The sequence below is a fragment of the Anopheles funestus genome, chromosome 3RL (assembly GCF_943734845.2).
Source record: "Anopheles funestus chromosome 3RL, idAnoFuneDA-416_04, whole genome shotgun sequence".
In the NCBI taxonomy this organism is placed as follows: Eukaryota; Metazoa; Arthropoda; class Insecta; order Diptera; family Culicidae; genus Anopheles; species Anopheles funestus.
The window spans coordinates 9539415-9562787 of NC_064599.1; the positions used below are offsets into that span (position 1 = coordinate 9539415).

General features: G+C 47.1%; 6 protein-coding genes and 2 non-coding genes across 8 annotated transcripts; 2 read left to right on the forward strand and 6 right to left on the reverse strand.

Moving 5' to 3' along the window:
• Positions 1-394: 394 nt before the first annotated feature.
• On the reverse strand, positions 395-4105 carry LOC125771281 (cytoplasmic aconitate hydratase-like). The gene is made up of 3 exons (XM_049441749.1): positions 3847-4105; positions 3272-3361; positions 395-3194 (listed from the first exon to the last, which is right to left on the reverse strand). The coding sequence occupies exons 1-3, from the start codon at positions 3851-3853 to the stop codon at positions 589-591; spliced, it is 2703 nt and encodes a 900-aa protein (XP_049297706.1). The 5' UTR covers positions 3854-4105; the 3' UTR covers positions 395-588.
• A 260-nt stretch (positions 4106-4365) lies between these two features.
• LOC125771357 (uncharacterized protein CG1161) lies at positions 4366-6146 on the forward strand. The gene is made up of 4 exons (XM_049441900.1): positions 4366-4546; positions 4656-4892; positions 4980-5105; positions 5761-6146. Exons 1-4 carry the CDS (start codon positions 4484-4486, stop codon positions 5911-5913), a joined length of 579 nt encoding a protein of 192 aa, XP_049297857.1. The 5' UTR covers positions 4366-4483; the 3' UTR covers positions 5914-6146.
• Positions 6147-6388: 242 nt separating this feature from the next.
• Trnat-ugu (transfer RNA threonine (anticodon UGU)) lies at positions 6389-6461 on the reverse strand. The gene has a single exon. It is a non-coding gene; the product is annotated as a tRNA-Thr (tRNA).
• A 676-nt stretch (positions 6462-7137) lies between these two features.
• On the reverse strand, positions 7138-7210 carry Trnak-cuu (transfer RNA lysine (anticodon CUU)). Its single transcript has one exon. It is a non-coding gene; the product is annotated as a tRNA-Lys (tRNA).
• Positions 7211-7995: 785 nt separating this feature from the next.
• Positions 7996-9279, reverse strand: LOC125771331 (brachyurin-like). Its single transcript, XM_049441869.1, has one exon. The coding sequence runs from the start codon at positions 8950-8952 to the stop codon at positions 8017-8019; it is 936 nt and encodes a 311-aa protein (XP_049297826.1). The 5' UTR covers positions 8953-9279; the 3' UTR covers positions 7996-8016.
• A 165-nt stretch (positions 9280-9444) lies between these two features.
• LOC125771312 (uncharacterized) lies at positions 9445-11595 on the forward strand. Its single transcript, XM_049441831.1, has 3 exons — positions 9445-9807; positions 9888-11138; positions 11210-11595. The coding sequence occupies exons 1-3, from the start codon at positions 9763-9765 to the stop codon at positions 11408-11410; spliced, it is 1497 nt and encodes a 498-aa protein (XP_049297788.1). The 5' UTR covers positions 9445-9762; the 3' UTR covers positions 11411-11595.
• A 2101-nt stretch (positions 11596-13696) lies between these two features.
• Positions 13697-15290, reverse strand: LOC125771328 (elongation of very long chain fatty acids protein 7-like). Its single transcript, XM_049441865.1, has 4 exons — positions 14993-15290; positions 14714-14904; positions 14255-14635; positions 13697-14192 (listed from the first exon to the last, which is right to left on the reverse strand). The coding sequence occupies exons 1-4, from the start codon at positions 15048-15050 to the stop codon at positions 13866-13868; spliced, it is 957 nt and encodes a 318-aa protein (XP_049297822.1). The 5' UTR covers positions 15051-15290; the 3' UTR covers positions 13697-13865.
• Positions 15291-19439: 4149 nt separating this feature from the next.
• Positions 19440-20342, reverse strand: LOC125771341 (solute carrier family 25 member 34-like). The gene has a single exon (XM_049441880.1). It carries the CDS (start codon positions 20269-20271, stop codon positions 19540-19542), a length of 732 nt encoding a protein of 243 aa, XP_049297837.1. The 5' UTR covers positions 20272-20342; the 3' UTR covers positions 19440-19539.
• Between the last annotated feature and the right edge of the window lie 3031 nt (positions 20343-23373).

The window sequence follows — 23373 nt, forward strand, 5'->3', positions numbered from 1 at the left end:
GCGAGATTCGTTGCCCGTTCGATTTGTATTGTTCCCTTCCCCACACAAACACACACACAGACACACCTTTTTGCTTTTTGCGTCCAACAGAATCATGGTGCAAGAGGGGAAGTTTTCCATTTCCATCGATACACACAGGTTGCTCTGTTGCACACACCACGAGTGGATTTGTTTTTCCCCAAAACGAGCACACACACACCTTCACACGCTGAATATTTCCCGCTTCCGTTTGTGTTGGTGAGCGAGTGTTCAAGAGCGCCGAGTGAAAGTGAGAAAACAGCCGGCACAACAGCCAGCTGGTGGTGGTGCTAGGGAAAACCTACGATACTACTTGTTTCCCCTGGAGAGTTTCGGAAAAATCCCTCGGACTGGGAAGAAATGCACAACCGCAACGTTTTGTTTTATACCCACCCAAAAACCAACCGCATTATAGCATCCTTTATTGCCTCTTTGTGAGTTAACAGCATCTTCGCTTTTTTTGTAACAAAATTTCGTAGAATATGGTATCAAAAATTGTTCGTACGATTACGTAGCAAGTTAAATAATGTAGCAACACAATGGTTCCGCGCGCATTCGTCGTCGTCACTTTTAGTCGATCATCTTGCGGATCATGTAGTTGAGGATACCACCGTTGCGGAAGTACTCGAGGTCAACCTCCGTGTCGAAGCGTGCAATCACCTCGAACTGTTTGCCACCGTCCGTGCTGACGGTGATGCGTTCGTGCGGCTTGCAGTTCGCCGGTACGGCAATGCTAAACAGCTCCTGGCCCGTCAATCCAAGGCTTTCCGCGTTCTCGCCGGCCAGATACTGCAGCGGCACAATTCCCATACCGACCAGATTGGAACGGTGAATACGCTCGTACGATTCGGCAATGACCGCACGGATACCGAGCAGGTACGGACCCTTCGCGGCCCAATCTCGGCTCGATCCGCTACCGTAATCCTTGCCAACGAGCGCAATCAACGGTGTACCTTCGCCGGCATAGCGCTGCGCACAGTCAAACACATCCATCTCCTCGCCACTGGGAATGTGTAGCGTGCGGGGCCCGGGACGTGGCACCAGCTTGTTCACCAGCCGAATGTTAGCGAACGTACCGCGTGCCATAATATCATCGTTACCACGCCGGGAACCGTACGAGTTGAAATCGCGCGGTGTTAGCCCACGGTCGGACAGGAACCGAGCAGCCGGACTGTTGCGCGCAATCGAACCGGCCGGCGAAATGTGATCGGTCGTCACGGAATCGCCCAGATTCAGCAAAGCGCGCGCGTTAACAATATTTCCCAGCGTGGGCAACTCACGCGTCATACCCTCGAAGAACGGTGGCCGCTTAATGTACGTTGAGGCACCATCCCACGGGTACAGCTTTCCAGTCGGCGCATTCAAACCCTGCCAGGCGGGCGATCCCAGTTCCACTTTTTCGTACACATCGCGGAACATGGCCGGAATGACGTGTTGCTTTTCGATCGCTTGAATCTCCTGGCGCGTAGGCCAGATGTCACGCAGGAAGACGGCCGAACCGTCCGGTCGCGTACCGATCGGTTGCTTCTCGAAATCGATGTCAACCGTACCGGCAAGGGCGTACGCAATCACTAGCAGCGGACTGGCCAGATAGTTGGCACGGGTGTTCGGATGTATACGGCCCTCGAAGTTGCGGTTGCCGGACAGTACGCCACAGCACACGAGGTTGTTCTTCTCGATCGTGTTCGCCACGTTATCGTCCAGTGGACCCGAGTTACCGATACAGGTCATGCAACCATATCCAACCACATTGAAGCCGAGCTCTTCCAATGCCGGAATGACACCGGATTCCTTCAGGTAGTACGTAACGACACCGCTGCCCGGAGATAAAGAAGTTTTGATGTAGGGTGCCACCTTCAGTCCCGCTTCGACTGCTTTCTTTGCTAGCAGACCCGCGCCCAGCATTACCGACGGATTGCTAGTGTTCGTGCAGGACGTGATCGCCGCAATCACGACCGAACCGTGGCGCAGCGCGTACGTCTTCCCGTCGGTCCAGCTGAACGCACCTTCCGCACCAAGTTCCGCCTCCGGCACGGCGAAACCCTTGAAGCCGACCTTGCTGATCAAACACTGCTGGAAATCCTGCTTCATCTCGCTCACCGACACACGATCGTGCGGACGCTTCGGTCCCGAAACGGACGTAACGACGCTGGCTAGATCCAGCTCCACAATCTGCGTAAAGACCGGATCCTGTTCGGCTTTGCCAAAATCGCGCAGCTGATCCGTTGCCTTCAGGTAAGCCTCAATCACGCGCACCTTATCCTCGGCCCGGTTCGTCTGCCGCAGATAGTCGAGGGCGTTCTTGTCTACCGGGAAGTAACCGACGGTGGCACCATACTCCGGGCACATGTTGCTAATGGTTGCACGATCCGCAATCGATAGTTCGCTTACTCCCGGGCCGAAGAATTCCACAAACTTGCCCACCACACCGATCTGGCGAAGATGCTTCGTGATCGTGAGCACCAGATCGGTGGACGTTACCAGCGGGCTTAGTTTGCCAACCAGCTTATAACCGATGACTTCCGGTAGCAGCATCGAAATGGCTTGGCCGAGCATGACCGCTTCTGCCTCGATTCCACCCACACCCCAACCAACCACACCGAGCCCATTGATCATAGTCGTGTGCGAATCGGTTCCGACGACACTGTCCGGGTAGAGCATCCGCACCGCACCATCCTTCGCGTCTTGAAACACAACCCGGGCTAGATACTCCAGATTCACCTGATGTACGATGCCTGAACCGGGCGGAATGATCAGCATGTTGTTAAACGCCTTCGCACCCCACTTCAGGAAGGTGAACCGTTCGCGGTTGCGTTCAAACTCGAGGTCCTGGTTCTTGGCAAGCGCATCCTCACTGCGCGCAAAGTCTACCTGCACCGAATGGTCAATCACCAGATCGGACGGGCAGATTGGATTGATACGGTCTGGGTCACCGCCGAGCTTGAGGACTGCGTCACGCATAGCGGCAAAATCGACCACTGCCGGTACGCCGGTAAAATCCTGCAAGATTACACGGGCCGGCTTAAAAGGGATTTCCAACTCGTCCTCCGACGACGGTGTGCCCTTCATCTGCTTCCATCGCAGAATGCCTCGTACGTCCTTCTCCAGCACCTGGAAGTTGTCACAATTTCGGACGGCTGATTCAAGCAGTACGCGCACACTGTAAGGAAGTTCACCTGAAAGCAGAACCAGACGGTTGGTGATCAGTGAGGCTGGAAGAGCACAAAATAGGTAGGCGGGGAAACAAACTTACGATACTCCGGGAATGAGGCAATGTCGAAGTAATGGAATGTTTCTCCATTAACGTTGATCTCCTTCAGCAAACTCTGGAATGGATTGACACCTACGGAGAACGAGCAACGAGAATAAGATTAAATTTGGCGATAACGATCATTTCCAACACTTCCACACTTTCCATTGACAAGCCTCCAACGCAGCAATCAAAGCAACAACACAATCCACACAAACGTAATTACGCAACCTCGTCTATCAGTTCACATTGGTCGCTTGAATGATTCTTCAAACAGTTTTTGCTCGGTTCAACCGTTCACTGCTATAATTAATCCTGGTCGTGTGTTATCTGTGATCTGGAGTACCATTTCAAGCCATCCATACCCACAGTAATGAGGGTCAGACAACGCTGGCCAAAGTGGTCGTCCGGTAGGTTTGCTTATCGTAGCTGGACGTAAAGCGAAACGAAGCTCCCGGAATGTTCCACCGTGTACGCTTGTAGGAGATTCATCCTTATCGGAACGAATTGATTTGCGTCGCATATTTGAAAATAACACTTCACCAACCTACGACCAACCACGGTTTCTATCTACTTACCGGCCATGTTCACGATTGTTTTCTCTGAACAACACCCTACAGCGGAAAATGCCTTCTGAACCGGCAGACGGATTCCTTTGGGAGTGCGAACTGCGTGACACCAGCAGACGTTGAATGGAGGTCTTGCACAAGATTAACTAGCGGGTTTATTAGATGCCACCTGAATGCTTTTCCCACAAGCACAACGAAGAAAATTCCTGTTTCTTTTAGAAAGTTGCTAGTTTTTGTTGTCCAACGCGTTTCGCCGAAAGAAATCAGGTAACGGAATGTAAAACCTTTTGACGTTTCGTTTGTTGACGCAAGAGTTGTTAGAAATGTTTTATGTATGAATTATATTTTTAATAGTGACTTGCCTGACCTTTATATGATGAAAAATGTTTTAAGAATAGTATTGTGGTAGATAAATAATATTTTTAAAAGATTTGTGTAATTTTTGGGCCATTACAAATATCCCATGGCACAGGGTGTACCCGTTTAGTGACAGTTGGGTCAATCATTTGCCGTTATGTCAAAGTTGGCATTTCTTCTTTTTCTTCCACCAGGCTTTTGTTCGTAATTACAAATGAAAACAAATTCTGCTTGGTAGGCGTAAATTAAGTGAAAATTCTCGCGTATGTAGTCCTCGAACTGCGCCACAATGTATCGTAAACTGCTGTACAGTATAACCATAGTGATAATATTTCACATTGCATCCACACAGGTAAATGGGGGAGGTTTAACAGACGACACGAATTAACAAAGCACAAGCAACATCACAACGTCATCTTGAAATCGGTGGTTAATCGCTTTTCCCTTGTTTTTCGCCGTAGAGTCAATCGTATGAAGATAAACGTTGCAAATGCATCTGTCCGAGCTTCAAAACGGTGGACAATACCACCCAAGAAGGAACCGACCGGATGCTGATCATCGATAATGTTCCACCGAACAAGTGCAACTGCGACGGTGTCATCCTTCCCCGGTTAGCGAACAAGATCAAGGGAAAGGGGCAGGAGATTTGTCCGCGATGCGACTGCAAGTACGAGAATCGCAACACGACCATCATAAAGGTAGAGATAGACTGGGTGTACAAATACGATAAATCTCATCTGCTTTACGGCCGTCTTCTCACGCCCTTTTTTACATTTGCTTTGCAGGTCGTTGTCATCATTGTGATATGGATCATTTCTCTGCTCGTTATCTACATGCTGTTCCTGATGTGTTTGGATCCGCTGCTGAACAAGCGCGTGAAAGCTAACTACCAGGAGCATACGAATGAAGATGTGATTATCGCCAGTGATAGTATTAGCACTAAGCTCGCAAGCACTAGCATTAATGGGGCGCCGCGCCAATTTCGCGACACGTATAGAAATAAGTACAGCGGAAGTTTCGTAACAACGACCATTGCCCGGTCGAGGGACAGTGGAAGTGAGAGTGAGCTAGAATTTTTGCCCACAAACCATCACCCCGCCGATCGTGAGCGGGTGCGTTTGATAAGTGATTGAGGTGGGGCGATAATTAGAATGCTCCCGGAGCAAAGAACACACGACAAGTTGGCATTTGTCGTTGTTACGAAATGTTCCTATCAGACATACATCCTTGACGACGACGACGAGTCTTTAGGAGGCTCCTTCATCACGTCTGAACTGCCATTCATTCCACTTTCCGATACCCGGAATAAAAACAAAGCTTATCTGTTTTTTTGTTTTATAATTTCATTACCTTTATATCTCTCTCGCTCATGTTTTTTGTACTGATTTGGTAGCATGTGCCAACCCTTTATGTTCGCTAATCATTCCATACGTTTTGTCTTACTAACAACCCGGTTAAAGGGATGGTTTTCGTTATTCTATTATATTTTGGTTTCGTGTTTCCACCACTTTTTGAGAATTTAGTTTCACACATGATCCTATCGATTATATTTTCTTCTTTTTTCAGGACGACACGGCCGTTACTGTGGGCAATGGGCAGGACATGCATGTGCGTGAGAACAACGTGCTGAACCGGGTTGGCCACCAGCAAGATAAATGGAAGCGCCAGGTACGTGAACAGCGCCGTAACATCTATGACCGGCACACGATGCTCAACTGAGACAGCGGGAACCGGCCTATCGAACGAATCATCACGCAAATGTGCAATGTATTTCCGATGATCTGGGAGTTTATAGGGCAAATTCCACACCAAATGTCCATTAAGCCGAGTAAAAACATGTTTGTTTTTGGTAATTTATTGTTGTAGTTTGCTTCAAATCCCAGCTGTAACGAATTGGTTAAACATTTTTGGCATAATCGGTTGAAGAATAAAGCCAAAATTTGTAGATTGTATCCGTGTGTGCGTGCTGATGTTACTCCTGATGATCCTTTTTCATAGTAGCAATGTACAATAATTACGAGATAAATTCATATCGTCGTTGAGCTGCTGGTTGAAACTACTTACAGTGGAGGTATTCAATCAGAAGCGCGAGAAAAGATTATTTTAATTATTCAGGTTAGTTAATTCTCAATCCCGAATATCCTGCGAAAGCTGGTAATTTGTTTAAAAAGTAAATAAAAAAAAGAGAACAACCTGCCTCCTGTGAGAATCGAACTCACGACCGCTGGTTTACAAGACCAGCGCTCTGCCTACTGAGCTAAAGAGGCGCGTGCAGGGAATCTCTCTACATGCCTTTATAAACACACCTAAAGAGATGCAGACTGGAATGAGTCATCTTTTGCTGTTGACGATGCTCTTACATAACGTAGCTTTATGTTCAAATGTGCGTTCGCGTTTCAAGTCTCTATGCTAAAGCTCACCTTTTACACCCGCTTATTAAGTCATTGAATGGAACAACATTGAAAGAAGATTTTAAAGGCGGATTTAAATGTTGTTATAATTTAATTTCTGTCTAACTCACAATTAAACCTTACACAGCAAGCAAACGTGCTTGAATAGTATGTTCGCGGGATGCGTTCAACGTTGCTTTATCCGAATGGTCGTGATTACGCATTGTCGGTTTGCCCACGGTGGCTTTCTCGATTTGTCAACCCACATTGACCGTCTTTTGTCCTTTTTAACAGTTACACTTCACATGTAATGAAATTAAAAAACAAAGGAAATGTGTCTCTCCTGCGTGTATAAAACCGTATTATACCATTTTGGAAATTATTCTTAAAGTTGTAATGTGTTTGAAAATCAATACGGCCTGGCTGTTTTATAAGAATAAATGAGATGGCGAAGCGGCGAGTTGAAAAACCCTGCAGCCATACGATGATGATGATTAACCCTTTGATCGCGTTACAGCTGATTTTGTAGTGAAGGCTAAAAAAAACTCTCTCTCGCCCAACGTGGGGCTCGAACCCACGACCCTGAGATTAAGAGTCTCATGCTCTACCGACTGAGCTAGCCGGGCGCTGATGCTGCCCGGCCGCTATTTACGTTACAAGTTCTGTGAGTTCATGCATTTATGCTCAAATTTGTGTTTCAACATCACGTCGGATGCGGAATGGATGCGTTCCGAAATTCGGTGCTAGCTTTTTCCCTCAGCCCTAACTATCGGAACCGGTAGTATATGAGAGTCCGATTTTCTTGCAAATCGAGAGCTCGATCGCTCAAAAGTACCAGGCAGGCAGGATGAAAAGAGACCTCGATGCCAAGGCGCGCATCCATGAGTGAAACCTCGCAATCTCCCTTTTAAAGCGGCGGTCACCAACTCATTTCGAGTGGCGGAGAAAACCTTCCACCGATCCGCGTGCGTGCCATTGTTCAAGTGTGCCTTCTTTCCCTTAGCATGAGAGTGCGAATGAGAGTGAGAACGAGTGCCGAGGGCAAACACGGCCACGAAAACTGTTGTGTGTAGGTCCTCGCGGATAACACATGGGACGGACAGACGAACGAGGCAATCGAAACGGAACCGAGAGTGGCCTAAATGGGTGTACAGCGATTGAGAGTATTCCTGTTGGAGAAAGATACACTATGACACCCCCTGAGATTAAACAGCTATTTTTAAACACAAATGTTCAAGTTTGAATAAAGAAGCATTAGAACTTTTCGGTTTTTCAGTAAATTATGTTTCATTAGTTACGTATTATAATTAATCCTAACAGCTGCAACTGCTATGCAACTGCTTCTCCATTTGTGGTGAAACAACCGCTGAATGCTTCATATCAATTTATTTTAGCGAATCACGAAAAATAGAAACCGCCCTCAGTAAGGCAATCATGCGTCAGCGACAAAGTCGGAATTGTCTTCAATCCATCCCAAGTAGTAGGAAACCCGTGCAAACACCGTTGGAATGCCATCATCACAACCGCCCGAAGAACCGAAGGAAACTACACCCACCAGCAGACTTTCCGCATTGTCTTGCACCGTCAGGGGGCCACCGGAATCACTGTTGCACGCGGACCGGCCTCCATCACCGGATTGGCAGATATTTTGTGCCTGAATCAATTCCTCCACTCCATTCCATTGCGCCAGACAGTCGGCGTTCGTAATGATGGGATTGAAGACGTAGTTCAGTACGTCCGAAAGTGCTGGTGCTGCAACCGAGTACACACCGAACCCGGATACCGTACCGATTAAACCGGCAAACGTGCGTGAATCAGAGCGTGCCGGTAGCCGGATCGGTTGTATACGCTCGGTATAGACGATCGGTTCGTCTAGCCGGACCACCGCAATGTCGTTACGGATGTTCATCAGCTCGTATCCCGGATGGCCAATGATTCCGCTCGATGTGAACGATATGCGCTGCTGGGACGGTTCCTCCACCATGCGATTCTGGGCACCCAAAATGGCTGTACCGCCTGCGATGGGATTGTCGGCGTTGGTACTACTGTAGACACAGTGCGCAGCGGTCAGGATGTAGTTTTGGGTAATGATCGAAGCACCACAAAGCCCGATACCGGCTTCAAACTGTCCGAGCAGTGCCACTTGGTACGGGAACTGACCCGGATTAGCTTCTTGTCCGTTAACAATGCGACGTTGTGGCGTTCCTGGGGAGTTCCGGTTTACTGGAAGATGAGCCTTCACATGGTCAAACTCTTCGATCGGACGCACTTGCGACCAATCGATATCGATCTTGGTTGGGAGCGCAGAGACTCCACAGACCACTGCGACCAGAATGGTCGTAACCGAAAGTGTAACCGTGTACTTCATATTGGAGGCACCGATATGGAGATGTATTCCCAATACGATTGTTGATGTGACTGATAAGTACAGTGAGGTGTGAAAGTGTTCTTTTATACCCGATATTCTTATCAACAAAACTTAACGATTAGGATTTTATCGTCTGCGTTCCAAAGTTCCTGTACTGGGTTGTCACGTTTCGATAGGAAAGATAACTGATAAGCAGGATAAGCCGTTTTGCCACAAAATTTTGGGAAATGCCCTTTTGGGAAAAAACGTCAGATGGGGACCATCAGTTTGAGTGAGTGAGTAAGTCGAAGTGATATCATTTCCATTTTCATTGGGGGAAGGGAATTCCGTGGAAGATCATGGCTTATGGTAAATCCATTGCTTAAGGGGAAACTGTGTAGCCCATAGAGCCCCTGATAAGCCCATCGAATGTTGTAGACTTCGAAAATTTAGAAAAAAAAATCCCAATTTATTCTCTCATAGTTGGACGCTAAAAACTTCCGATGGATGCCCCAAAAAATCCATCCCCATGCTGTGCCAAACTACGACTCTCGACTAGCTCTGGTTTCAGTCGGCGAAACACTCGCACACTACAGCGCACGGCAGTGTTTCAGTTGTGCAAGCAAAATCTACACCATGCACTGTGAGAAAAATCTTCACTTGAGAGTAATGTTTGAACAGATGGCCAATCCGCAACCGGGTAGACGTGTTTCGGTACGGCCCCAAAACGTTTGTTCGCAGAAGAAACGAGCAGTTTGAAACCGAGAAACCCAAAGGCCACCGTAATCTAGCGGGTCGGTTTGGTCACGTATCTGCAGTTAAATTTACGCCATGTACGCATTGGTTGTGTCCGTATCGCTGGCCTGCATACTGCAGGTCGGTATAGGTGACGCTGGGCGGTCGGCTTCAGGCGAAGAGTGTGCTGTTTCCGTTTTTCTTTTGCTTTCATTTGGCAGGTCGCGTACTCCAGCCCGGACTTTGGCATCCAGGGCACGATCGCCGGTGTAGCCAAGATCAACGAGCGCGCGGTCCTGGCGAAGGAGCACTTTCTACGTGTGGACGACTACATCATACCAACGCAGAAGAGTGACATTAGCAAGCTGCGCGATGCGGCAGTGATATTGCAGGCGATCGGCCTGCAGGTGAACACACTCGGTCCGGCCTTAATGGATGCAGTGACGACAGCATCGGACAACGATAGTGGTAATATCGAGTCAACGTTTACACTGATCTCTATGGCACGGATTACGTTTGAGGATTACATCAATATTGTGCTGCAGGAGCAGATACAGAATCTCGAGACACTGCTCGGCATTCACGTGCGGGATCAGCTCGTGGATGACTTCTATCACATTTCGGAGCGGCTGACGGCGCTGGATGCCACACTGTCGTTGCTGCAGACAGCTGTAGAGGAAGCACATACCGCAGCGAACGGTGGTCCAGTGTCTGATGCGCTTGTACGGCAGTTCGTCGATGCCGATCTGGTCGCACAGTTGACACGCCATCTTACACTGCTGGCGTATCGTATACCGGTACTGACGTACACCATTACCTCATCGCTGGAAAACATTCAGCAGGCGGATGAGTACTACTTCGGATTGAGGGAGGATTCGGACCGAGTGTTGGACGAGATTGAAGCATCCGGCAATGATTTCTATGACGACACGATGGCCTATTCTACCGTCGTCGAGGCGGCCATGAACCAGCTCATTGGTGATTACGAAGGCGATTTGGATGCAGCTACGGAGACTGCCACAGAGCTAAACGTAGAGGATCTGACATCGGCTATCAGTGGTCTCAAAGCGGTACAGGATACTGACCTGGCGGACACACTTGAAGCGTACAAGGCACTTTATCTAGAGCGAGTGGAGGAACTGTCCACGCTGTTACCGATCGAGTCTAACTTTTCGTTCCTTGCGGGTGAAAATCCAGCCGCCGTACTGGTGGGAGTGTTGATCGCCAATGGTCCATTTTCACGATTTTGCTTCTGGAAGTATGCCAGCGTGCTGCACAACATTCTGCTTACGTCGAACTTTGCCAGCGAGTGTTACGATCGGGAGTACAATCGGCTGCAGACGCTGGAGCAAGCATTACTGTTAGAGATCGAGATGATCAGCTTCAATCAGGAGATTATCAATCCGTATTCGAGCGTCTGTAGCTTTCTGCCCGCATCCGCTTCCACACGCACCACAGAATGTGCGAACGAGGTAAGTAATGCCAATTGGTGACCTGAAAGTGAATCGGGTCTGTGGACCTAATCTGTGTGTACGTTTTCCAGATTGCCTCTTACTTTGCCATCCTTTCGACCGAGTACGATACTAAGCTGGGTTACTTCGTAGAGTTGGCCGAAATTGAGCTGGATGCCGCCAAGGAGCGATTGAGCGTTTGCTGGTTGTCGAAGGTACAGCAAATACTGGTCCAGTATGCAGATATAGTGCCAGAAATTAATGCCTGTGCTGCGACCGGACCTGACGTATAGATTCAATAAAGCAAAACAGCGGAATGGTGTGCGATGCTGTGTGTGTTTATGCAACAAAAAAAAACAACCAACAATAAAGCTGTGTAATATTGCATTTTTGAGCTAATATTCCATCAAGGTATCTGGCGAGAAAATATATCAATTTGTTTAGTGTAGTTCAATGTATGTGGTTAACAGCTTCACATTCTTCTGCTAAACATGGACTAAACATTATGACTAATCTCTAAATCAGATTCTAAAGGGGATGGGACATAATATTTAATCACCGTGTTTGTTAAGGCACTCGTTAAAATTAAACAAACAATACATTTTCTACCTCGAAAAAGCCATTCCGGCGTCTATTAGATTTCAATTAATATTTGTACATAGTGAAGAAGCTTAGCATTATCGACTAAATTAGCGTATCTGCCTTAACACCCAGCGTGATTGTTTTGTGTCTTAGTCGGTAATCACGGCTCGGGACCGATGGTCGGAACACACTTGTCAGTGCGCGTTGAAAGCTAGGAAAACATATTTCCACCCAATTCTGTCCCGTTCGCCACCCAACAACAATTGCGCTACACCCGATGGGCGGAAGTGATGGGTGGAAAGTGACCTATAAATAATCGCTCCTAGTATGGCCTCTTCGAGTGCGTACGGGCGTTGGTGGTTGTTGGTATCGCGCGGTCTTCCCACTCCACATCCATGTCACAGAAACATAGGGCAGAAGACTATGTACAAGCAACGAAAGCGCAAAGCCGTTTATGTTCAAAAAGCATTATCACCGCGAACTCACTCCCCAGCCCGTTCTTGGGGGAGGTGGACGGGAGACCCGGTAGCGCACACTTGATACACAGTTTGCAAGCTTTCAGAGTTCGGGAAAGCATCTATCCAAAACTTTGTCCCACATTTCACATGCTCTGGCTCTGTTCATCATATCCGCCCCCGTTCGGGTGGGTGGAAGGGCGAATGGTGGTTGAAATGCGTCAAGCGACTTCTGAACAGAGGCACTCCCAGCAGTGACTAGTGCTAGTGCTGCAGGACAACGGTTAGGTTTGGGGCGAATAAGCGGATCATAATTTTCCGGCTCGTTCGCTTGAAGCACCGAGAAACGGTAAGAGGCATGGGTCTCTCACTTCACTCACTTTTTCACGAGGATGTCGGAATGCGTCGACGAGCAACGGCGAGCACGAGCTCGGTAACTCCGGATAGCATGCAGACTGCCAGCTACGCTCTCCGGTCGGAGAGACAGCGGCAACATGTTTGGATGGTTTGGTTTGGATATGGTCGGGTACATAAATAAAACATTCATCCACCCAACGTACAGTGGTAGGGAGGGCCACCATCACCCTCCTCAGGAAACGACTCTGACTCGGGTCTGACCACTCCAGAACAATGTCCAATGTCGTCTCGTCGCTCGCGGGTCGGTTTTGCGGATGAGTCTGCCATGGTATGATGTCCATCACGATAAATGGGATTCTCGTACACGGCAAATCGTCCTACCGCTTGCCAAGTGAGCACTGCTCACAAACGAACCAACGACGAACACTATATGGCACTATTTCCTTGGGTGTGTTTGTGGATGCAATTACCACCCGTCCGACAGGGTGGATGATGATGTCTCTACAATGTAGACTAGTGTGTGCAGGATGGTCGGTTCCAGGCATGGTGGATCCTTGCGCACGCAGGAAGTATATGCGCGACAGGATGCAGCGGAGAGGACTTTCTCTCCCTGGTGCTGGTGAATCTGAGCCAAATCCTGACGTCAAGCTTACAGACACCGGAATTGTTAATGTGCAACAGCACTGGTTTGCTGTTATGAGTGACGTTTATTGGTGCGTTGTTTGCGCCTCCCTGTGTGTGTGTGTCCACTGGCGATAATTTGCCATTGCACAATCGCGTGATGTAACAGGCCGTAGCTGAGCCGTCTTCGACGAGACATGCCATAGCGGAAGGAGTTCTGTAAATTTGGTATTGTAATATGCAGCACCAGTATGCATCGGGCAGTAAATTGAAATCAGGAATCTAACTTACCTAACAGACACACCGTGACAGGGTGTGTGGAAAGAATGCATCGCAAAAACCTTTGTCCCACTCCAAATGGGGAGATGCATACATCACACTACCATTCCCAAGAACACTCCTAAAAAATGCACAAAAGTGCTAATCGAAATTCAAATGACGCGCGGTTGGCGTCCTCACCGTAGGTGAATATTTTATTTCGGTAGTTATGGTCTGTCGCTTGACCCTGAGTGACTGGCGTCACTAACACGTACGTACGCTTTCGAACAAATCAGTCGAACCGAGTTAGGATCTTGACAACTGGCGCATAGCACTGGTCAATGCGTATTTTTATTGACTAATTTTCACAGAAAAGAAAACAAACAAACCCCGGACAACGTTATCTTCTGCACGGTAATGGAGAACATGAGGAATGTGCTGAAGTGTGTTCCCTTCGGCTTAAGGGACACACGGGTTAGGAGGTGGTGACCTCTTTGGATGAGTTGCGCTTTGTGCAGATCGCGTCACTGCTCACCTTACCGTTGTACTCAACGTTCGACGACTTGCCATTGGAGTCGCTCGTGTGGATACCGTTCTGTGGAAGGTCTGCGATCGCTCCACCAGACCGCCGTCCGACGTCGGTTGGTCTCTTCTTTACGTACGCTTGGTAGTAGAAGTCAAGGAAGAGAAAGAACATGAATAGATTCTGCGGTAGAATCACAAACAGTGGCCACTTCGGGAAGGTACAGTTGGGCTGGAACAGCAGCACGAACCACTGCGTGAAGATCATGCCGAACTGGATCTGTGGAGTTGAGGGTCATTTCATTGAGTGAGGTGCCATACTTTGGAGGTCGCAATACTTACGATCTGTAGCTGGGTGATATACTTTTTCCACCAAAGGTTATTCTTGTTCTTGGGATTGGCCGATGTGAGGAAGTAGTAGGCGTACATGACCACATGCACGAAGCTGTTGATGAAGCCCATGAAAACACCGTGACCACCGGGGAACCACTTGACGCCGCTCCAGATCAACATCACCATGCCGGTATGATGGTAAACATGCAGGAAGCTAACCTGGTTCTGTTTCTTGCGCAGCACGAAGAAGATCGTATCCAGCAGATCCAGTACCTTCACGAGGAAGTAGTAGTAACAGCGCCGTGCGATCGCTATCGGTATCTCTGTTGGTGAGTAGTCGACCGGTTGACATAGAAAGCTATATCCGCGTAGGTACCCCAGTCGTAAGCCCTTGCAGGACAAATGAAGATAGAACGAGGGATAGTTAGGGTAGCAGATAGGGAGAGGTGACACCAGAGAGATACTTACCTCCACAAAGAGGAATGCACAGATGACCACCTGCGCCAGATTGTAGTACTTGATGATGGTGTCAATCTTGAACGGTTTCCTGTGTTCCATCCATTTTGGACCCCATTTGAGCACGAACATCAGATATAGGCCCAGGATGGTTGCGCCAGGCCAGGGTGTTTTCATCAGGAACCAGTCATTGACTCGTGGATCTGTTAGCAAAAAATGGAGATCTCTCACAATGGATTACTGTAGATCGACCGGTACGATCAAAACCCCCGGTTTGCACCAAACACTGACCACTGACTTCATAGTTGACGTAGTGATAAAATGATGCCAAGTACCGTAGCACCAGCATCTTGGAATACGTCGCCGTCTACGTCGTTGTCAACTCTAGCAGCAAAGCGTGTTTCGTTCCGATTTCGTGTACGCACAACACCGACGTAGAACCGTGTCCGGAGCAGTTAGAACTTAGAACATTACTGAACCGCTTGGGTGTCGGTTGAGTTTGCAAAAGCGATTCCGCCAGGTACACTATTTCTGAAAACTGTGGCCGGTAATATCCCACATACACGCGCACCGACTGGTGACGCTTCCTGGAGCACTACTACTTAGTTACGCGCCGTACTTGAATGGCTGAATGGAAGTTGTTTTTTTTTCGTTGGTGATGTATAATTTTCCATTTCAAATTAACAGACTGGTGTGCATCGCAAACAACATCTTTTACACCGGCTGGTCTACGGCGAACGTCCAGACGACGGCCGTCGTTAACTCGCGGCTCATCCATGTTCCGTATGTTCCGCCCTTCGCCATTGTTACATTATTGGTGGGCCACCAATTCTGTGTGCAAGTTGCGTATGTTACGTGTTGTTTGGTGCAGCAATGCGAATGAAAATATACACGTACACCGACACGCCGTGGGAAAGCCGTGGAATGTTTGACCTTCGACATGGGCCGTTTCGTGGGGAGGGTTAGATCGAACGCATTGCGACACAAAGTCACCCACCTTTGGAGCTTCTTTGCAGATCGTCGCACCCGGGAGGTTGATCGGTATTAGGATCGACTGAAGGTAGACTTTGATAAGTACACTACCGACATACGCTAGAGTAGTTCGTTGACATGGGCCCGAGATGTGTTGGAGAGGTTATTCAACTGCAATGTGTCAAGCATAAGCTTGTGGACACTACCGCCGTTTCTTGTCGGGTGGAAAGGTCACACAAGTTTTGCATTTATAAAGAAGCACCATACAAAGTTGCGGTCACATTAGTGACACAGTCTTATCAAAGAACTTATTATAGCGCTGTAAATATAGGTTAGTATCAACCTGCGATCAGGTGGACAACCTGCGATGCAATGATTTTGAAATTGATTTCTTTAATACACGGTCATGTCGGTAATACTTGATCAGGTTCATCTGATTCTTTTGACAAATATTTTTTGTTGAAATTTAATGAGAAATCAAACCAAATTCCTTAATATTTAATTCCTGTCCCAATGTTCCAGGTACCAAATTAAATCCTTTGTTCAATGCTTTTTGGCGAAATAATTTGCTACCGATTGATTCACGTACCAAAATTGAATTGGATCGATTATCGCACAAGCACAAGTACATAAGGGACATTCTAATTCGCACCTAACACCATACCGCATCTAACAGTTTTCCCGAAAATTTCCCGCCAAACACACTCGACCGGATGCATCAAAACCGTACGCATCAATATATTGCGGTGACGGTATGCTCTCCATCAAATGCCACTACTACTGATACAACAATGCCAACCCTACGCTGCCAGCTAAGGTGTGCAAGGTGACGCGAGCACGGGGGAAATGAAGGTGGTTGTGAATGAAAAATTGCTGAAATGTTGCGGTAATCGCGTCAATATGTTGTAACGATAATTTATCGCAATTGCTATTCGATCGGGGGTTGACTTCCTCTTCAACATGGTTTCAGCTTATCTGCAACCATCTGCTTCCGCGGAACTGCGAATGATGGGATGGGCGCACGGGGCCGGGTTGATATTGTGTATGAGGTGGAAAGTTTAGGCAGCAGCAGCTCGAAACCACATCAACCTGCAAATGTTCAGTCGGGTTGTTGTATCCCTAGATCTCGTAGTTAATAAATTAAATACAAATGGATAGTTTTCGTCTCGAACTAAATCAAATATTTTGAATGTTTAGTTAATAAAATGTGTGAAATATGTCTTGTTTAATTAGCTTTCATATCCTTAAAGTCCTTACTGCTAAGCTGTACATGAGATGTGATCCACATAACAGGTGAGTTTGTTTATAGCAAACAATTGCATACCTTTAGGCGCGAATCTAACAGATATGTAACGCAAGTAGAAATATTGATCCTGTAACGGACGTAATTATTTATCGTCCTTACAGTGTTACATCTGAAAAAGAGATTTTAAAATTAGGAAAACCCTTAACTGAAACATAGTTTCGTATTGCGAATTGCCTAAATGTATTAGCCATACAGTTGTAATTTTTTAAAATAATGTTAAACAATGTTTTATATGTTTAAATACTTAACTAACAAAATGTTGTCGAACCATACAGATAAGCTTAGATGCTCAGATTTGAATAAAATTAAATTTTGTTGCAACACTCGCACCCGCACGTTAAAGTTGTTTAAACAAATCAGCACATAATGGGTTACATTTGGATTGCACGTTGGCGTTTGTGTACGGCACTCTGTTTGCGGTTAGCTGCTTCCTAGGCATCCACGTTTCACCATGAATCGTAGATATGGACCTACTTCTTCACATTTCTCTGGCCCTATTCTGGCCGTTGTTATACTTTTTTTTTCCTCTTCTTCTATTTTTCAGTGTCGGGCGCTTCTCTCGACAAGTCTTTAGTGTTCTCTGTTTGCCGTTCGCTCAACGTTTCCCCCTGGCTCCATCATCTAGGGAGGGGGGGGGGGGGGGGGGGTTGTTGGGAAAGTGAAGAAGGAGGAGCATTATGTAATCATCTTCAAATAGTCTCCCGAAACTCACCCCGGAAAACCGACACCGACCGACCGACCGACCGAAGGGACCCGGTGAGGGATGTCAGCCAAAAGTCAGACCGTGGAAAACGTAGCATATCCCGTGAACTACGGGTTATGTACAGTGGTGTAAGTTCGTCGAGTTGATTTACTGGAGCTGTGGCAGGATGAAGGGAGGAGAATTCAAATGCGGATAAAGCGGTGCACCACCTTTGCTGCCCGGGAAAGTGGCAGCTTCCATCGTACTGCTTTACATTGCGCTACTCCGGACTCCGGGTGGAAAGCCGAGGGCAGGAAAATTTCTCCTACGAAGGCACGTAGAAGGAAAAGTTTTCACTTCACAAGGGAGAATACACCGAACCAGACACAGCGTCAGTGAAGCTGCTGTGGACTCTCGGAACGCTTCACAAGCAAAAGCGAACGAAAGGATGAAGTTTTTTCCTTCCCTACGGCGGGACTTGGCTTCCATCGCTTGGCAAGGGTTTTCCATCGTGCGGAATACAGCAAGCGAACTTGTTCCGTTTTTGCCTGCCTGCCTGCCTGCCGGTGGGTTGTTTGGTGGGAAAATGAATTTTCTACCAAATTCCCCTGCCTTTCGCCCACTGTGCCGTACTTCCGTACCGCAAAAACCGGTAGCCGTAGCTTAGGAACGTCTTGCGAAGGGTAAGGTTGTTCAAACAGCTATGAACCCGCTCGAATGTACTGCGAAAGGATACACGGCACATCAGCACACCACCACGGTTCGTCCGCAGGCTGTTCCGAAAATGAAAACGCAAGCACATGAGCATTCTGTATGTATGTCGTTTATGGCACAACGGATGAACCGACCGACGGTGCACGGCAGTAGAGCAAGCGGCACGCAAGCATCTCCATCATTTCCATCATGGAGTACCGAGAAGGACCTACTCTCCACCTCATTCACCTTGTATCTAATCGTTTCAACGTTTCATTTGAGCAAAAGCAGCTACAAAGTGAAGAGAGGAGAAAGAAAAAAATACCACCTTCTGCTTGTAATTCATCCACCACAGCCAGCCACCTTGTGCCGTGGAATGTTCTCGCAGGCTATTTGAATTCTACGTGCAAAGCCACATTTCTTCTGGATGCGAGCGCGAATTAACCTTGGCGTAGATTTCATGACAATTAACGTCATTCGGTGATGGCGGTGCGTACAGGCAGTTCATGGAACTAAGTTTAATACACCGCCCGGAATGGTTATAGCTTCTTCGAATCGACAAATAATCAGCAAAGCTTTGTTCCTTTCGAGATGTTTCGGGAGATGTGGAGATTGTTTTCGGAATTCTCTTTCGGTGATGGAATGAAGCGTTGAAGCCACATTTTACAAGATCCGTGCTGATGTAATTAGTGCCAGCTGGTATGATTTAGATGAGGAGATGGATATATGATCTTCACTCTGGTGTTCGGTTTGATTACTTCTCCATATTTGCGAGTAAAATGTCAATATCACTTTTATTCTGCATGTTATTATGGTGGTGTCTATTTGACTGGATTTTGAAAAGGAAGATCAGTCACTGATCAGATCTATCTCTATGAGAGGCATTAAACTCGCTAGGCTTTGGTAGAGTAGTCACGTATACAGTTTAAGTCTTTATTCTGTAGTTGTGCTTTCCATATCGTTCGTGAAGACCCTTGAAGAACTCCCAAAACGTAAGGTTGAGCATTGTATGTGGAGCCACTCGCAGATACATCGGTACGAATCCTTTGTAGTAACCGTGGATGCCTTCCGATCGGTAGATCTTCAAGAAGCAATCAAAAATGTTGCTGTACAGTAATCCTTTTCCATTGGCAGACACGGCTGTGAGTAAAAATTCAATAAAAGTGAGCGTATTTCCTAAGATATTTAAAGGAAAGCCCTACCTTGATTGGTCATACGTGTCGTTACGACATCACACGGTGACATTAGGACGCTGGTGAAAAACCCAGCTACAGTACTGCTGGCCAGTGCAGTCAGTACAATGGACTCCTGGAACACTTGGTAGCGCAGGAAGAACTCTTTACACACACTGAAAGAAGCCATTTCTGCGGCTGATCCGACAACGAGTCGTGCTACGGATGCCGGATATCCTCGGAACAGTCCACGAATTCCACTTTGCTGATAGATATTCCCAAAAGCCGACAGGGTGCCGCTGTGATGGTGTTGAAACCGTGCCGTGTACGATCCAGCAGTGACGGCTTGTAACTGTGTCTTTACCACGTAGAATGGACAGGATGCCGTTGCACTTACCAGTCCAGCGCAACCTCCCCATAGCAGTGATAACAAAGGTGTCAGTGAGGGATATTGAGTGCTTTTTGTCCAACCGAAATCATTTGCCGTCTGGTACGTCCCTAGCCGGACGCTGTTCATAGAGAATTGGAATAGTAGCGCGGCCGGAAGTCCCTTTTGCAAACCGCGCAATCCATCCGTTTGGATCACTGTTGTGACGGATTGACGGAATCCCTTGTAGGCACGCTTCTTAAGATTCTGTTTGGCTATCAGCTCACCCTCAAGCTGTTGGCGTGTTTTGAGAACATCCAAAGGGTTTGTAAACAGCACGGCACACATTGAGGAAGCACCACCGAGCAAGAATTCCATCGTTTCACAATGGGTAGCGTTTGAAGAATCACTGACTAGAGTCAACAGTCAACTGATCAGCGACATAAAGGTTGGGAAGTTGAAGAGCGTCCAACACAGAGCTGCTTATCTTATCGTTTACGTATGCTTATGTTTACCATGAAGAGAGAATCATCTTCATGAAATGAACATGCAATTTTTTGGGAAGATAAATACAGATTAGAACTGAAGAGAGCACTGTTTCAACCTCTTATATTGCAAATAATTTTGTTTCGTTCAAAGTTTGTTTCGAAATGCATAAAATCATTGTTCATAAAAGTTTTGTGTAGACCAGGAATATGCTTTTTTGGATGATCCAATACAAGTATTTCCCCAAGATGTAAAAAAAAGACGAGAAAGAATGTAAATACTGCATAAAGTTGCTCAGAGGACATTATTTTGAAAGGCTCTTATATCTAATCTCTCATAGAAATCTCCGAAATCCCTTGTGATGTAATTCTCATATCAATTAAGCATTTGATTGACTCTAGTTTTACATAATATGAAAACTGCAACTACTTATCTTTCAATCACCTGCACACAAACCAGATCGGGTAGAAAAAACAATTAACTGTCCAGACAAATGCAACCTTATAATCCTAAATACGAGTAAAGTGCTAAGTGAAAGTTCCTTACCTTTGCTTCCCGACCCAAAAAGATAACGCTCCGATTACTGTAGCTGTCCCCCTTTTGGGTGACGATTTTGTCTGCTTCAGTAATAACATAAATTTTGTCAAAATATGAGATCGTTATCATTGTCGCATCCGTCGCATGAGTCGCACATCGTACGGCTCCTTTCGAATTGCGCTTCTGGACGGTGTGGCACGGGGTGGCATCAATTGGTGGAACATATTTTGAAGTTACCGACCGTTCTCCTTTGCTTTGCAACTTTTCGCTACTTGCTGCCGGCGAACGGAGTGGTGGAATGCTTTGTGGTGGTGGCATTGCATCCGACTGTGCAAAACGTAGGTGCTTGGGAGGTGAAAATGTTGTGATATGCGCTCGGCATGTAGCAAATCCGTTTGTAGCAGCTCGTTTGGACTTTGTCGACCGAGTGCAAGCACCCTTTCGTGTTTACCCTGTCCGTGGTTCGTGGTTCAGGATTCATCGACCTCATCGGCAAGAGAAGGGGGGAGGATGGTGAAGAAAGACCAACATCGACATCTTCTTCGCGTTCCTTTCTGGGCTGATGTCTTGACAATTCGAATGCCAATGAACGCCATCGCGGTACTGTGTGGTGGAAGCGTTCGAATTGGAAGCTAGATTCGACAAAACGAAGACGACGACTTCGGCAAACCGCTTGCCTTGACGTCCATAACTTGTCTGGAAGTCTCGACGGCGTCTATTGCCGCTTCACTTGATGTTGCACCCTACGCAGCCGTGTCCCTTCGCAGTGTGAAGTCACACTGGTTTGTGCTGCTTACGGAGTAGGATAATTGTATTTATTGCACCAGTGCTTGCCTTCGTGCACCATTCCTATATTCCTATCTCTCTCTCGCTCGCTCTGCATTCAGCAAAGATTTGTCCATCCGTATTGCAAAAGTTTTTACTGGGCATCTTCATCGATAGACTTACCATCATGCAAAATGTGTCCCAGGAAGCGTCTTTGGAAAGCAAACCCTACTTATAGTTCAATATCTCTTTTCCCTAGCTGGTACGTACGTCAACTAGCACAGCGGGAACTTGCGATGGACCGGAAACGGAAATGTACGACGGAGCACAAGATCGGCTTGAAGATGACGTTGCAACGGAAGGAGCCTCAAGAGGAGCTTTTCCGGATTGTTGCAAAGTGAAAACATATCGATACATACTGGAGAGCTTGGAATGAAACGTTTTGGCTATCTATCAACGTATCGGTATATTGATTTTAACCTGCAGCCAATGGCCCTTATATGGCCGGTGCTTATAGAGTGTAAATCTTGGTGAAGTGAATTGCCATAAACGATTGGAAAACGCATTGAGATCACTACCGAGAAGGAGAGATTTTGCAGCATTTACATGCCGGCATGATGGAGGTTGATGTGTGTTGAATTAACATGATTTATTTATGGCATTACAGGGCAGGGTTATTAATTTACTTAAGCAAAAAGCTGATGCTTCTTCCGTTTCTCCTGACTAGTGAGAGATAATATACTTCCTGGATTCTTTTTAGAATAATAGGAATTCATGTTTAAATAGCAAAATATTTTTAACATTTCAATCGATAGTGCAATCGATCAAAGAACTCAATTTTGCATTGACCTTACTGCGTTCGAAATCACTCCTCGTTTTCGTAATGCACCAGTTCGTTCGGAAGGATTGCTGTTGTGTTGTGAAATTCATTTCCCAAATTGTGCAAACAGCAGCCCCCGGTAAAAGGGTCGTACGAATTCGTTTGCAAAAATTACTTCACCATATGGAAAGGAACTACTGCCACGACCCTGCATCGTCGACGATACCGAGATACCGAGAGTTTCAGTTCAGGAACGGAAAAGCTAATCAACGCCGATGGCGCATCTCCCCGGTGTGGGAGATCTACATGCCAAGTGTTGCTTACAGCGTGCCCCTGGTGTATCTCCGGCCCCCAACAAAAAAAACGGATACGCAGAATTTGTTTATTCAATGTTCAGACCGACAAACCGACGAACTTCTCCGGATGGTTCGATTTTGGGTTGGATAGATTTTTCGACGTTCGACGACTACCGCTCGAGACAGGGCAATGCGTAAAAGGGAGTTGTGCGATTGGGGTGGAATCGACGACTCCATTCCGAGTACGAGTCCGTTTCGGTCGTTGGCTAGCCATCAAGTTCGATTACGAATTGTTGGTTCCCCGCCACGGTCGTTCAGCGATTTGGTGCGGTAATACCATTGCCAACAATCGGAAGCAACATCATCGTCAGGTTCTATCCCTACCGTCGGGGCTGATACTGTTTGAAGGTGCCTGGACGACGACACCAACGATGGATGCGATCGGTGTCCTTCTTTCTCTTTCCTTAGCAAGCCATCAACTACTATGTATCACACGGAATGTGCAATGTTCACCGTATCACCGTATGTATTCTTCTTTTTTCCCCCGGTCCCATCTCGCCCATCTCGATACTGACA